This window comes from Diachasmimorpha longicaudata, chromosome 9 (genome assembly GCF_034640455.1).
Source record: "Diachasmimorpha longicaudata isolate KC_UGA_2023 chromosome 9, iyDiaLong2, whole genome shotgun sequence".
NCBI classification, from domain to species: Eukaryota; Metazoa; Arthropoda; class Insecta; order Hymenoptera; family Braconidae; genus Diachasmimorpha; species Diachasmimorpha longicaudata.
This window is the reverse complement of record NC_087233.1, coordinates 3566225-3581775: the sequence shown is the minus strand read 5'-3', so window position 1 is coordinate 3581775 and position 15551 is coordinate 3566225. Positions and strand designations below refer to the sequence as shown.

At 36.2% G+C, this 15551-nt stretch overlaps 3 protein-coding genes across 5 annotated transcripts; 1 reads left to right on the top strand and 2 right to left on the bottom strand.

Moving 5' to 3' along the window:
• Positions 1–108: 108 nt before the first annotated feature.
• On the bottom strand, positions 109–5612 carry LOC135166292 (kinase suppressor of Ras 2). Its single transcript, XM_064128415.1, has 5 exons — positions 2916–5612; positions 2071–2204; positions 1856–1993; positions 1518–1647; positions 109–1431 (listed from the first exon to the last, which is right to left on the bottom strand). The coding sequence occupies exons 1-5, from the start codon at positions 5163–5165 to the stop codon at positions 1279–1281; spliced, it is 2805 nt and encodes a 934-aa protein (XP_063984485.1). The 5' UTR covers positions 5166–5612; the 3' UTR covers positions 109–1278.
• Positions 5613–7628: 2016 nt separating this feature from the next.
• LOC135166266 (ankyrin repeat domain-containing protein 13D) lies at positions 7629–12576 on the top strand. 3 transcript variants are annotated; one of them, XM_064128373.1, is made up of 10 exons: positions 7629–8013; positions 8369–8504; positions 8612–8774; positions 9169–9312; positions 9439–9510; positions 9638–9818; positions 10120–10625; positions 10837–11099; positions 11622–11710; positions 12198–12576. In XM_064128373.1, the coding sequence occupies exons 2-10, from the start codon at positions 8493–8495 to the stop codon at positions 12427–12429; spliced, it is 1662 nt and encodes a 553-aa protein (XP_063984443.1). In that variant the 5' UTR covers positions 7629–8013; positions 8369–8492; the 3' UTR covers positions 12430–12576. The 3 variants fall into 3 exon arrangements, with proteins under 3 accessions (XP_063984443.1, XP_063984440.1, XP_063984442.1); XM_064128370.1 differs by having other exon boundaries at positions 8604–8774; XM_064128372.1 differs by lacking the exon at positions 9439–9510 and having other exon boundaries at positions 7630–8013; positions 8604–8774.
• Positions 12528–15367, bottom strand: LOC135166269 (protein lin-37 homolog). The gene is made up of 6 exons (XM_064128381.1): positions 15137–15367; positions 14929–15061; positions 14033–14236; positions 13256–13439; positions 13037–13185; positions 12528–12827 (listed from the first exon to the last, which is right to left on the bottom strand). The coding sequence occupies exons 1-6, from the start codon at positions 15204–15206 to the stop codon at positions 12806–12808; spliced, it is 762 nt and encodes a 253-aa protein (XP_063984451.1). The 5' UTR covers positions 15207–15367; the 3' UTR covers positions 12528–12805.
• Positions 15368–15551: the final 184 nt, after the last annotated feature.

Here is a 15551-nt window from a genome sequence, read left to right as displayed (position 1 = left end):
TTTCCATCAAGTTAAGTTTCCTCCATCTGTTCTTTTATTAACATCGATACAAGAAAAATCGAATAATGCTTTGAGAGTGGTACATCGATGAACAACAATTGTACATTATTTTTTTATTTGATTTATCTCTTTGCTGATTTTTTTTTTCAATTTCTTTTTCAATTTGCACTTCAACTTCAAAACGTCTTTTTGATATTTGCAAAATCAACGTTGTTGTTGTTTCTTTTCACGATTTTTCACTCGATAAGTGAAATACTTTCTTTCCCAGAATTTACAATTCTATTTTATAGTTACAGTTTATCGTTTACATTGCTTATTTATTTAAGTTCAATGAGATCTTTTTCTTTACAGTAATAATTGAAGAAAATTTTCAATTCACTCACTTTCACGATTCAATAATCAACATTCATTCACAGCATACAGATTTATAGATTAAAAAAAAACAAAATTGACTAGTATTATTCAATTAAAATTTGAAACCTTGAATTATTAATATTATTTTTTAGAAAAATTTAATTTTAATACTCGAGGTGAATACTTTTTAATATTTTTTGTTTTTTTTTTGTAGTGTGTTCTCTGTACAAATAAAATATCCAATTAACCTTTATCTGTTAATTTGTAAATTTCCAGTGATTTTTGCATTCCCTCTGACGTCGATATAATACAACAGAGAGATTCAACTACACATACGTGAAGAGAACAAAAGTACATACATAAATACTTAGAGGTAATGAAAATTTCAATGTAATATTATCAATATCTACAGTTTTACATGAAGATTGTTGTCGTGTAAAATATTAAATTGAATATTTATTTAAATTTTTATGGTGAACAGTTGAAAAAAGTATCTGTCATAAGATTACCGGGCATTTGAGATTTTTCATTTTGAACTTCAGACGTAAATTTGGAAAATTTGGGTAAATTGTCATGTGTTTTAACGGAGCATCATGAATTAAAATTTTTAACAAATTAACGACTCACCAGTTTTTCAAATAAAAATTATTTGGGCTGAAAAACACGTCATTGAATGAAGAAAAAAAAATTGAATCGATCGACCGTTTTGTTTTCGAGAAACAATTCCAGAAAGTTCCTCAATTTACATAAATTGAGAATAATTACAGCGGAAAAAATATATTTATATTTTAGTTGTTCATAAACTGTGTGAACAATCATCTGAGCTGTTTTACAGTCAATAAAATTGCTCATAAACCTGACAACAACCTTAATGATCAGATTTGTGCCAATGAAAATGTTATCAATTCGATAACTCGATAAAATTTAAAAGACAGATTCTGCTGAACGTGACAAGTGAATTGGATGCGATGGACTCCGGGCTAGTCTTTTGCGAGGTAATTTCTCCAGTGTTGTCAATAATTTTGAAAAATCCGGCCGACTGGCGGAGTGATATGACCAACAGAGCATGAGAATATCCTGTAATTAATAAATTACCTGTTAATTATGCCAATCAGGGGAAGGAATGATGATAATAAGCGAATAATTGAATACGGAATAAATACTTTGACTTCACGAGACGCTTGAAGATTCGCCAATGTCTGTTTCATCCCCTTGCCAACTTGCCAGATTATAGCCTCAGGTGGTTGTCCCTTGAAGGGCCATTCGCCGCACAGCAATTCATACCACACGGTACTGATAAAAATCCAAAAATATACATCAACTTCTTGTCAAATTATCAGGTCATCAAGCATATTTTTTGTTATTTGTTTATTTAAATTTTATTTATCGCATTTTGTGTTTTCGTAAAAATTTTTAGACTGTCTTACTGACCCTGGGATTAGAGTTTTTTTTTTCATTTTAGTTTTAATTTGAATTCATCATTTTTAGAAATTATTCTCACCCAAATGCGTAGACATCTGATGCCTCAGTGAAGGGCAATTCCTCTTGATCTCTGGTCTGTTGTGGTCGCAATCGGGCAACAATTTCGGGCGCCAAATAACAGAGCCAACCGGGTGGTATACTCAACCCATTGCTCTTTCTGTTTCATTAAAAATTGATGTAAAATCGGGGGGAGAGTATTTTTTTGAGAATTATTCAGTGGAGAGATTAATTTACCTGTTTCCATAACAAAGTTTTGTTACACTGAACAGACCAAAATCAGTGATAACGACTTTTCCATTTTCGAGAAATATATTTTTGCTTTTGAGATCCTTGTGGATGATGCCACGCGCGTGGAGATATCCCATTCCCTGAAACATTGGAGACACATTAATGAGCATAATTTTGAGAATAAATTGGATGAGAAAAATATATTAAAAATGAGGAGTGGGACAGAGGATTGTGACGATGGTCATATCACGGTTATCCTTTGCATATATTTTTATCTATTTTTTTCCTGTTTTAATTCCTATGGATTGGCAAATTCATATTATATTTATATAATGAAATATCTCGGAAACTAATGATTCGATTTCGTTCATCTTCAATAGCAAACTTTGTTTATCGTGAGACGTAAAAACCTACGAAATTAAAAATTTTTATCTCGATTATTTTTTGAGTTATGGTGCACACAATGAATTTCAAGTAAAAAATGAGAAAAAGAAAATAAAACTGAATTACGGCAGGTGAAATGTTGTTCTCTCGACTCAGTTGTATAAACGTCGTCGCGACGAGTATTTAAACAAAAATAATAAAATCGGTGAAACAGTTAAGGAGTCATCGGCCAAAAACGGTATTTGCAAAATTTCACCAATGACAGGAGAAAATTTCGCATCGTTGTGACCACCGTTCTCGAGTAATAAGCACAGTTCTGGACAAATGACCACAAATCTGAACACACATACAGACAATCTTTGAAAGTATGATTTTTGGTACGTAGTTGACACGTCTAAACATTTCCAGCGAAAATTATCACGATAACAACACTTCCATTAAGAACAAAAAATACCAAGATATATCACCTGTGAAATTTGCTGAGCTATGATTGTTGTTTTATTCATATTAAATTTATCCTTTCGCAAATGAATATGCGTATAAAGTGTCATTCCCTTGCTCAAGCTGGTGACAATAGCCAGATGAGGTTGTTTCATACAAGCTCCCATAAACAGCACCAAATTTTCATGTCTAGTTTTTCGAAATGTAGCAACTTCCAATTTAAAAGCTTCAAGTGTCTTGTCATCATCCGAATAATAATCCATATTGAGTACTTTAATAGCAACATCACCATGCCAATTGCCTCTGTAAACAGTACCAAATCGTCCAGTACCAATGGGATCACCAATTTTGAGTTCATCATAGGGTATTTCCCACTCTCTCATCGACAGACTATTCTGCCTCGGCCAACGACTGTCTCCAGGCTCACCATCAGACACCTGAGAGTCCTGCGAATCAACTCTGACAGGTGTTCTCTCTGAATCAGTGCTAACAGATCCAGATCCAGACACAGAAATTGTCCTGTCGCTGTCAGTCGATATGTTAGTGCTGTCCAACCTCAAACTGTGATCCATGGACAAGACACTTTTGTCATTGAGTGTAACATCAGGAAAATGAAATTGTTGTTTACTCGCAGTTGTCACAATAGTCGTGATCATCGTCGTGGTGATGGCTGACGTTGTGGACGTGACTGTTGCTGTTGTTGTCAAGGCCAAAACATGTGGCTGACTAGCACCTGGCAGAAGAGCTGGACTCGATGGTGTTGAGCTGTTGCAGCTGGAGGTGTTAGAGCTGGAATCAGCTCCCTGAAAGGGAATATTCATCGATGTATGTGGATGTGAGTGTTTACGATATCGTCTGTCCAATGAACTCAGTAAATTCGAGCTGTGATGATTTGGTGAGGTTATGCTGCTCGGTTTGCCCAACACTGGTGATGCATTAACCATTCCATCAGCCTGAAGTGTCCTCTTGAATTCGTTAAATAACTCCTGTGGTAAACCACATGATGGTGGTACCTTTGATTCACAATCTCTGTGACACTTGTATTTGCACTCTTTACATTTTAATCCAGTACCAATGAACATTTGTTTATCACAGTAATCACATGTTGTCATCATCTTGAATGTTTTGGTGAAACGATGAGCTATTATGTGACCCATACCACGTGTTACTGTTGGTGTTCTTGGTGATTTTGGCACTTGAAGATTTGCTTGAACTTTTCCACTGTTGTCATCACTCTCAGCACTTGAATAGGGTGGTGATTTAATTGGACTATTTGTCGTAATCATTGAATTACCATCATACTGACCACTACCAGCTGATGTATCAGGATTAACACATGATAAAACAGCTTCAGATGGTTGTCGTGATCGTCTTGATGACGAATCATTGACAGTTGATGAATTTGTCGATCCATTACCATCGCCATTTTCAATTCTACTAGCTAATTGGGATTCGTGAGACTTTGATTTTGTCAGTGGATATATGTCAGGCTGTGGAGATAGTGCTGCGTTATGACGTTTACTTGGTGGTGGTGTTGTTGGATATTTAACAGCTGCCTGACGTAACAATACTGGTGTCGATGGTGGACTCGTTGCTAGACTCATTATCGACGAGGCCTCCTCCAGTGTTTCACTGGCAAAATTATTATTATCGTTATTATTATTATTGTTGTTGTAGGGAATACTGTCATCAGAGGGTATGGATCTTCTCGTTGTTCGTGATCTTGCTGGCCTGGGGGATGTACCACTTCGGAGGTGATGCCTGTCCCAGGAGTCCCAGTAGAGATTCATCATCTCACCAGTCTCATCACCACCATCACGTTGAAGAAGTACATCAATGTAACGACGTAAATTGTGAAGTGCTCGACACAATCTTCTTAACTCCTCCTCGTGTCGCGTTGTATTTTCACCAAGCATTGTCCCAAGTTCGTGCTCTGATTTCTCTTTTAGGGCCTCAAGGGTCTGGGCCTTCGTGCAAACATTTCTTATTGATTCAGGTGTCAAACCAACAACTCGAAGCCACTGGTGGAGCGATGGATACTGACGCATTTCAGGTGGTAGTGAGTCAACTGGAAGCTTTGATTTTTCCACCAGCTGTTCTGAGTATAATTTTATCAATTTTCCCTCGAGTGTGCGTATCTCTTGTTGGGTTAGTTCAGCACTCGTTGAGCATTTTGTTCGGAGGCCCTCGAGACGATCAGCTGAAATGTCAATCATCGATTGTACGACGTAAAGGGCACGTCGGGAATCCTGTTCAGGCTCTTCTGTCTCTGCCATTTTTGGTGAGGTGAGGTTTTGGGTGATTTTTTTATGCTCCTGGAGGTTATGGTGTGTCGATTTTTGAAGGACTCCCTTTCGTGTCACGCTCTCGTTGTCATTTATGGAATTTATTTTCACTCCTGTTTGCTCATCTCTCTGATTATCATACTCACCCCATTCATCATCCCCCACCCGCCCTTAATTTGTTTAAACTTGGGAAACACTGGGATTTTAATGATTTTTGGGGCTTTTTGATGACTTTTATAGGAATTGACTGGCGTTTATTCTGAATCAATTGAGGACTTTTTTTACCCCTCAACACTAGTAACCAAACCACTTATCAACATCGACAACCATCTTGGCGGCCTAATCAGTGACGTCAAGCGCAATCAGTAAATCAGTGTGTTAGGGAAGGACGTGAGGGGTGACTGTGTGTGTAGGTGAGTGTAGAACTAGGGAAAATCCTGCGGGCGAATTTCTATGAGTGTGACCGCCATTTTGGGGGGGACAGGAATAGATTTTTGGGTGAATCTATGGCCTTTATCATGCCTGGAAAAATTGTGAAAGGCGATGACTGTCGGCCATTTTGTTGTTGCTCGGTAATTATTTAAGGATGGTGTCTTGAATATAATGGCATCTAGAAATTTTTCATGCATAGGAACCTTTATTAGGATAGCTAGTGCATCCGACGTTGTGAGGCCATTGACAATTAAATTTTCTGCAATTTTTTTAATCAGGTTGACGCCTCTTTCGTATTTTCAATTTATTTAGTTAATTGTTGCACAAGTCCTCTCGCATATTTTGATTAATTAAAATGGCTATTGTACTGGGAGTTGAGTTTTTTTTGATGAAAAACAATTCCCTGTCCTCATTTTAATTAATTAAAATTATTGTTATTATTTTAGTCAGAATTATCTTATTTTCACTCGAAAAATCTTCTCTCCCCCATTTTGAATTGTTAACATGATTTTTATATTGAAAAAGGACTTTTTTAAGGTCAAAAGTGCCGCCATTTTTCTTCTGTGGCGATTGAAAATCAATAAAATGTTAATAAAACTGAAAGTTGATTTTTTCAATTTCAAAACTCCCGCCATTTTTCCGCTGCCGCCATTAAAATTCAATAAAATGTTTATAAAACTGAAAATTGATTTTTTTTATTTCAAAATTCCCGCCGTTTTTCCGCTGCCGCCATTAAAATTCAATAAAATGTTTATAAAACTGAAAATTGATTTTTTTTATTTCAAAACTCCCGCCAGTTTTCCCATGATCCCATGTACACAGGTCTTTTTAAAATTCACGACCACTATTTGAATTGAATTTTATCCCGCGTTATAATTTAATACAAATTCTCACCACCAGGTGGAAACCGCCCCAAGGTATCTGGTGTTCGCATACCTCCGCGCAACTCATGTGATCCCGTTACATCATGCGATTTTTCGAAACTAAATACCAGACCCACAAGACGAATATCTCTATGTATTAGCTCTCCGTGTCTCCTACTCTCCTGATACCCCCCGGACGTTCCAGAACCGAATTCAAGCCGCAATAAATGCATTTACCGACCATTTCCGAGCGAAAATATTTTCAAGAGTATCAGGAGTATAGAAATGGGGAGGAGGTAGCCACGTCCAGTAGAGACCGCCTCCTTGGGCGTGATGCTCTCCTGATCCGCCCTCACCGTCCCAGGACTGAATTCACGCCCCAATAAATGAATTTACTGACAATTTTCGAGTGAAAATATTTTGAGGAATACTAGGAGTCAAGAAAGTGGGAGGAGGCATACGCTCTCAGTTGGAAATACCTCTTCACATGTGATATTCTCCGGATACATATCCGACATTTCAAACTCGCATTCAGGCTTTGATAGATAGACCCCGTGACAATTTTCGAGCCAGAATATTTTCAAGTGTATCAGGAGTCCAGAATGTACGAGCAGGTCTACCTCCCCGTTGCTGACACTCCTGGGGTATCATGTTCTCCTGATACTTCGAAGTCACCGCGGGACCGAAATCAAGCCTCAATAAATGGATTTACCGACAATTTTCGAGCGAAATAATTTTCGGAGGTATTAGGAGCCCAGAAACTATGAGTAGGTACACCTCTTCCAGTTGATGTTACCTCTTGCTATGTAATGTTCGCCTGATACCTCCTAGTCACTGCAGGACCGAAATCAAGCCCCAATAAATGGATTTACCGGCAATTTCCGAGCCAAGAAATTTTCAAGGGTATCAGGAGTGCAGAAGGTAACAGCAAGCAGCCCTCGGCGGTCGATAACACCTCTTCAAACATGATATTCTCCTGATACCTACCATACGTTTCAAGCCCGAAATCAAGTCTCAATAAGCGGCCGTCGAGTCGATGCTCCACCCTTTCACAATCGATTAACCCCAATATCGATAATCGAAATCGAATTTTCAAAAATCGATTATTATCATGAAATCCGCCATGTTCGATTAGTGACCCGTGTCGGTTTTTTTTACGTAGGTAGACACGGAAGAGAGAAAAATAAATTAGTCAGTAATATGATAAACCACTAACCGCAGTGGTAAATCCCAGTTACTTACAGACACAGTAACACCGATGAAAACTGTTCAGTTCCTGATGTCATGTATTCGTATGATAAGGATCTTGTAAATTCAAAAAAACTACGCAACAATCAATTCATTTGCAACATTTATCGATAACATATGAGGTGATTTGAAGTAATAAATTTATTATTTATTGGCCAAAACATTCGAGTGTCGAATAAACAGTGAAATTTGTGACAATGGTGAATATTGATAGAATTAAAGAGCTTTATCCTCTGCACTGGCTGGTGTGGAACAACGATCATGTTGAGTTGAATAGCCTGTTATCAACAAATCAGGTAAAATTATTAATTATCATTAATTGTCATCACAATTTGTCGTTTTTACAAATGACAGGGGAGTTCGCATTGGGCGACATTTTCATCTGAAGTTTCTGAATGATTACCAAATAATTGACTGGCTGTTGTTTACTGATAAATAATTTATAAAAATGGGGGGTTAATTAGGGTAATTCAATAACATAATGAGGGGCATGGATGACCCTTTGACGAGGGCAAAAGGAAGCCCTAGGAGTTGGTACGAAGCCCTAGGACTGCGACCCAAGCTCTTGCCTCACGTTTCGTTGACACTAATTTATTATGTTAATTTAAATTGCGTGAGTGAATTTTAATTAACGTCGATTTTAATTTTCAGCATAACAAAGAACAACACGACAATCGAGGAAGAACACCTCTGATGTTGGCTGTGACCCTTGGGTACAAGGAATCCATTCAAGTACTCCTCGACAACGACGTGAACGTTTACACGGAAAATAAAGATGGATGGAGTGGTAAAGATATTAATTACTCTTTAATGGGCTAATTGTTGATAGTGGTATCCTGGAGTTGTTGGGGAAGTTGATGAAGTTTTTAAAATTAATTTATTAAAGTCGTCCAGGAGGCAACTGGCACTGGAAATCCAGAAATCCTGCAAATTGTGTTGGCAAGACGAGACTACCAGAGGCACTGCAACCGCGTCGATGGAATTCCTGAGCTTCTCCAGAAGCTCAAGCAGGCGCCTGATTTCTACGTCGAGATGAAATGGGAATTCACAAGTTGGGGTGATGATTATTTTCGTAATTAAGCCCTAATTGGCTGCAATAATATGTGATTATGAAGCGAAGTGGTAGAAGGCGTGAGGCACTTTTAAGTATCGACCAAGTGTTGGTGAATATCTCCGGATCTGGGGGAGATAGGAAAATTTTCATTAGAACCTTTTTTGTTAAGCAAATTGTGTACTACAATAAATGTCTAGTCGAAAATTTCGCCATCTCCCTCAGATTCCGAGATATTCGTCAAAAACTCGACTAGAAAAGACTGAACTCATCTTGTTTTACCACATTAAACATAACCTTAAAGTCTCCAAATTTACATTTCAAAACGGCGTTTTTTTTAATAATAAAATTAAAATTAAGAAGCAAAAACTTATCTACTATAAATAAAATTGTTTTGCAGTCCCACTGGCTTCCAGGATGTGTCCCAGTGACACATACAAAGTGTACAAACAGGGCAGCAACGTACGAATAGACACAACTCTTCTAGGTTTTGACCACACAAATTGGCAGCGTGGAAATTTGAGTTACGTTTTCAAAGGACAAAGTGCGTAAAACAATTTCATTTCTCGTTCTCTAATTAACTGCATGTGCGATCCTTTCTATTCACTCTCGTCTCTTTGTTTTCTCTCCTCTGTCTTGCAAAATTATTTTTTTTAATAAATATGGGAAGATGTGCCAAGCACACCAGTGCCAATAAGATGTCAGAGAAGTTATGTGTTCAGCATGGTGGGAGAAAGACCAGGTGATATAATAAATTGGCTAGAAAAGAGATAATGCATGTGTTACTAGTCCATGGCTTAAATATTTTGAAACACAGACTAATGTCAAAAAACATTGAAAAAAGAGAATGAAAAAAATATTCATTGCAGATGACGGTGCAACGATGATGGAGGTCGATCACGAGACACGAAGAGTTTACGTGGAGCATATGAAGTTAATTGACGACGAAAACGTGCAATTAATGGCACCATCTGAGGAGGGAATCCTGGCACGATTGACGAATCCAATAGTTACGACTTACGTTGATACAGATAAAATTAGTTTTGAACGGTAATTATTGTTATTGAATTTTTTCAATTGCGAGGAATCATTTTTTCAACTTGTTTCTCCAACTTTTGACTGTTGACCAGTTTTTGATGAATATCTCGGAATCTAATGGAGATAAAAAAAATGTTATTAGGACCTTTTTTGTAGAGTGAATTGAGTTTTCCAATAGATGTCAAAACAAAAATTCCATTATCTCTCTTAGATTCTGAGATATCACTCAAAAACAGAACGCAGAAAATCTATTCATCTCCTTTCACTCCTTCCTTACTGAATAAGTTAATCAATTAATTAATTAATTACCTAGAAATAAAGCTGGACTGTGGGGCTGGCGTTCGGACAAGAGTGAAGTGATAAACGGCCACGAGTGTAAAGTATTTAGTGCGAGTAATGTCGAATTGATAACGAAAACTCGTTTAGAACATTTGTCAGATGCTGATAAAAATATTGCTAGAAGTGCTCGTACACCGTTGCAATCGTTTCTGGGTATTGCTGAACAACAGCAGGAGGAAAATAGTGGTGCAACGAGTAGTGAAGAATTTTCCCACATCGGTAATCCCTCTAATATAACGCCTGAAGAGTATTTTGATCCCGATTTTGAGTTGAATGGACGAGACATCGGAAGACCAAAGGAAGTCACCACAAAAATTCAAAAATTTCGAGCTACTCTCTGGCTCTCTGAGGATTATCCTCTGAGTCTCCAGGAGCAAATAATGCCGATTGTCGATCTCATGGCCATCTCTAGTACTCACTTCGCCAAACTCAAGGATTTCATCCAAATGCAACTGCCATCTGGATTTCCAGTTAAAATAGGTGACGATTTATCTCTTTTAATCATTAACTTGTGTTAATATTTAATGTATCAAATGAATTATTTATTAATTTGAATTATTAATTAATGTATTGAAGACAGTACATTAATACGCAAATTAATAATTTCACGAAAAATTAATGAATCGAAGAGTTTATGTACTAGGTTCAATGATTTATGATAATATTGTTAATATTAATTTTCCCCTTGCAGAAATCCCTCTCTTCCATGTACTAAATGCGAGAATAACTTTTGGAAATATTTTTGGTATGGATCAGGAAGTGGAACACGTTAAAAAAATTCAAGACGGAACGAGAACTGTCTGTGTCGTTGATGATATTTGTTTTGATGCACCAGTTGGTTATGCCAAGCTGGGAGCTCTAGATCGAACACAATTCAGTATTGAGGAGGAGGACGACCTTTTGCAATTTGCCATTCAACAGAGTTTGCTCGAGGCCGGTAGCGAAAAAGACGAGGTTTGATTTTTTAATAATTATTCTTTTAAAAATTCACTAGCGATATGATAAATCGAGATGACTCACGTTTAGCTATTGACCGGTTTTTGACGATTATCTCGGAATCTAGGGGGAATAGAAAATTTTTTATTATGAGCTTTTTTGTGGAGCAAATTGAGACCTCCAAAAAATGTCCTAATGAAAATTTCGCTGTCTGCCTTAGATTTAGAGATATTCCTCAAACTCAAACCCGACTGAAAAATGAAACAACTCATGCCATTTTTTCACGTCGGTTTAAAATTTTATGTTCCCAGTTTTTGATAAATATCTCGAAATTTCAGAGAGGTAGATAAAATTTTATTATGACCTTTTCGTGGAACGGATTGAGGTTTCGAAAAATCTCATGATAAAAATTTCGCTTTTATATTTGAAGATATTGCTCAAAAGCTCGACTGCAAGATAAATCCACTCAGTTTGTTTACAACTTTGCTACTAAATTGTCCACTGAATTTTTTTTAAACTCTCGTCGAATAAAATTCATAGGTAGATATTTGGGAAGCCCTGAGAGCGCAAAAACCATCCAGGCCAACGACCCCCAATATGGCGACTGATGAAGAGAGGCAACTGCAGAGGTATAAAAATTATTTCTATTTTTTTTTTCTAGTTAATGCATGGTCAAGTTTATAACTGTTTCTCTCGTAATTTTTTTTTCTCGCATGTTTTATATGTTTCACTCGTTTGCGCTCAGTCAGGTGCGTTGAATCACTCACAAATGTGTCGTTTAATAATTTTTTTCTTTTGGTAGCGTACAATATCACTAGCAAAATATTAAAGCGAGATAAATCACTTCAAACTATCGACCAGTGTTTTATGAATATCTCGAAATCTCGAGGCCATAGCAAAATTTGGGTTATAACCTTTTTTGTGGAGCGAATTGAGTTCTCCAAAAAATCTACTAACAAAAATTTCGCTATTCCCCTTAGATTCAGAGATATTGCTGCAAAAGTGGCCTGGAAAAAAGTTAATTTATGTCGTTTTACTACTTCGTTACTGATATTATTGGTAGAATTGAATTTAAAAATTATTTCGATAATGTAAATCTACGTTTTTGATATAAAGGGCCATTCAAGAGAGCTTGGAGCTTTACCAAGCGAGAGTGGAGTTTCGGGACGATGGGGATAGCCACAGAACTACTAATAATCAGGACGAAAGTTCCATTGAAGATACAGCTGAACAGCTCAGAATTGCACTGCGATTGTCTGAACAGCAGCAGATTGAAGACGAACAGCGTAGATTACTCGAAGAAGAAACATTCCGACAGGTTCTTGAGCTATCACTAACAGATAAATGAAATTAATATTGAAGTGTTAAAAGGATTATAATGAAATGCAAAATTAACGTGAAATCTTGCTTCAATGGAATCGCAGGATATAAACTCAGTTGCAGTGCTTTTCGTGAACTGTTTTATATTTGAAATAAATTAATTAAAAAAAAGAAACACCTGAATTTGAAGAAATCAATGATATAACTTATTCATTCACTTGTTTTCTATTAACATGTGAATGAGTGGTGAAAAAAAATAACGTTTGAATTGTTGAAAAAAAGTCATCTGTGGTCCGGATTTCCTTCCAAAAATCATCATTATTCATCTGAGGATTCGTCAATCATTTCATTGTGATTATATCATTTTACTTGGCGTTTTCATTAATCAATGCTGCGGTGAATATTTATTCGAATTCAGACTGTGCCCTGAAAAATTAAAAAAGAAAAAATTATCAATTTGTTTACGATAAAATTAATAATATTGAAATAATAATTAAAATTAATTTTAATTATTTAATAATAAATATTTTTTAATATTAATGTAATTAAATTTGTTAATTATCATCAATACTATCGGTATTTATGAAATTAGATGATTATTGATAATTAATTACAATTAATATTAATAGTACTACCTCTTAAATATAGTGCTCAATATGTAAGCACTCTTGGCAAATCGCTGTTCATTTTTGTGAGTCTGCTGATGCCATTTCCTTCTGACCTGTCCCCAGTGCATCCTGTGTTCCTTCATGAGGACCTCACGCGATTTTAAGGTCTGTCCATCCTGGAAGAATCAAAACTTTAGCGTTGGAAATTCCTTTTCTCTTCTGTTCTATTTAAATTCATTGACCTACATAATCCAGATTGAGTTTCTCTTTCGGCAGAGGAATAGGCGATGGTATTCGATTCTTGGGGAAGATTTCCTGGCGCTGCTGGGGGGCGGGTAAGTTGTAGACATCACGGAGTTCACCATTTTCATCGAGCAGAAGATTATCCGAGTGCACTTCATTCACTATTTCCGGACTGGGACTGCGAATTCTGACAGCAAAAAAAGTCAAATACAAAAATATTTTCGTTGAAAAAATTTGAAAACTTATTGAGATTAGGATATTCATTGGTTTATCTAAATTAAATTATATAATTATCTGTAAATTTGGATATACAGTGAACTATATATTGAAATTTAACTATCCACAATCAGAATAATTCAGAAAATGATTCTGATGACAGACAGTTAAATAAAAATGATGAAAAATCAATAATATATCATTTGAACTGATACGAGTGATTAATGATAATTAACAAAGAGATATAGAAGTGTATAATTTGGATTCGTGTTTTTGAATTTTTAGTCGAAGCTTTGCAAATTTTGAAAAATGAAATGACGAAATTGTTGTGCCAACATAATTCTGATGTAACAATCCGGAAATTTTACTTTTTTTTGCAATTTTTCTATGAGAGAAAAGTTTTACTGAATCAAGTCATCATAAATTGTCTTGAAAGTATTTTAACATTTCTTCGGAAGTTAAGTTCGGATCGGAAATGAATAAAATGAAGGTCATGGTGCATTTGAAGAAAATGGAAATGGTGAAAGGGGAAAAAACTAAATTATACAGTTGTTTGACACTTACTTTGGCACAAGATTGGGATTTCTGGGTTGATTAGCCATCCACGCACGACAAATTGGATACAGCGGTGTATCTTCCCGAAATTGTGCTAAATCAACACTCCTATCGAAAAGTTTCATGACATACGTGTGATGGAACAATTGTTCATTGGGCAGGGGTCGACGACGTCGGATTTTTGGCTTTGGAGACGAATAGTTCGGTTTCTGACTAAAATTAAATGAATTAACAGACAATATAATTAACTTCGTGAGTAACAATTGACAATGGCACAGTAAGAACAAATTTTTCAATTTAATTTACCTTTTGTCGATATTTTTTAAGTATTAAAAAACGTCAGAAAAAGTAGATGCGAAGGAATAAACCGAGATGAGTCATTTTTCATTATTGACCAGCTTTGGTCAATATCTCGGAATCTAGGGAAGATGGCTAAATCTTTATTATGACCTTTTTTGTAGAGAAAATTGAGAACTACAATAAACGTCATAACAAAAATTCCACTACCTCGCTTAGAGTCACAGATATCGCTATAAAACTCGACGAGAAAAAAGTCAACTCATCTCGTTTTACCACATTCCGACTGAGATTTCATATTATTAGTTCTTGGTGAATATCTCGAAATTTAAAGGAGATACGAAAATTCTTATCATAACCTTTTTTGTAGAGCGAGCCAAGGTCTTCAAAAGATGTTATAACAAAAACTCCGCTACCTCCCTTAGATTTCGAGATATCGCACAAAAACTCGATTGGAACCTATCTTGTTGTAGTACTTCGTCACTGCAATGACAATCAATTAATTAATTAATCATCCTGCTCAGCGCTAATGAAATTGTCCTAGCTATCAAACATCCACAAAAGGTATCTCCACACATTCGTTCCATCATCCCTCGTTCTCAACTTACACTCTTTTACCCGCTTTGTAGTCCGGGGGTGGGCTTTCATCACTCGATTCTGACGAAGCCGATTCGCTGTGATGTTTGAGCTCTCGAAGGGCACCTTTGAAACGATGTCGAGCCACATCGACTTCATTGTCAGCTACGATTAACAATTAACAAAGTTAAATCGACAATCTGGCCAGTCATTAATACATTTGCTACAATTTTTACTCACGAGCTTCGTCTTTAACCTCAATCTTCACTTTATTCTGCGTCGACGACTGCAAACTTCGTCTTTTCCCCATCTGGATTGAGTTATCAATTATTATACACAACTCTGAGACCCCGAAATCGATTGTTTATGCCTAATTATCCCTGTAGATTGATATTTACAGCGGCAATAAAATTGTCTACGTCTTTGTTCACTGTTTACTAATTGTTGTGGAGCAAAAATTTCTGCACCGACTGCAAGTGGCGCCCTCTGCAGTAGCGCGCGAACTTCTTCTCATTCAAAACTGTAACAACAATTTAACACTCCAATTATACCATAAATAATAAATAAAATTAATAAATATTATTAGCAGTAAAATAAAACAACGTTTGAAAAAAATTATTACTCGTGAATTTCACTACTGAATAATCATAAAAAA

Bases quoted from the DNA above. Each gene is read 5' to 3' on its own strand.
- LOC135166292 (XM_064128415.1), bottom strand. From the start codon at position 5,165: ATGGCAGAGACAGAAGAGCCTGAACAGGATTCCCGACGTGCCCTTTAC. The intron at 1,994-2,070 runs GTAAATTAATCT...TTAATGAAACAG, and splicing joins AAACTTTGTTATGGAAACAG to AAAGAGCAATGGGTTGAGTA. The intron at 1,648-1,855 runs GTGAGAATAATT...GATTTTTATCAG, and splicing joins TCAGATGTCTACGCATTTGG to TACCGTGTGGTATGAATTGC.
- LOC135166266 (XM_064128370.1), top strand. From the start codon at position 7,915: ATGGTGAATATTGATAGAATTAAAGAGCTTTATCCTCTGCACTGGCTG. The intron at 8,014-8,368 runs GTAAAATTATTA...TTTAATTTTCAG, and splicing joins GCCTGTTATCAACAAATCAG to CATAACAAAGAACAACACGA. The intron at 9,819-10,119 runs GTAATTATTGTT...TTAATTACCTAG, and splicing joins GATAAAATTAGTTTTGAACG to AAATAAAGCTGGACTGTGGG.
- LOC135166269 (XM_064128381.1), bottom strand. From the start codon at position 15,206: ATGGGGAAAAGACGAAGTTTGCAGTCGTCGACGCAGAATAAAGTGAAG. The intron at 13,440-14,032 runs GTAAGTGTCAAA...TTTTGCTGTCAG, and splicing joins AATCCCAATCTTGTGCCAAA to AATTCGCAGTCCCAGTCCGG. The intron at 12,828-13,036 runs GTAGTACTATTA...TTAATTTTTCAG, and splicing joins TTGAGCACTATATTTAAGAG to GGCACAGTCTGAATTCGAAT.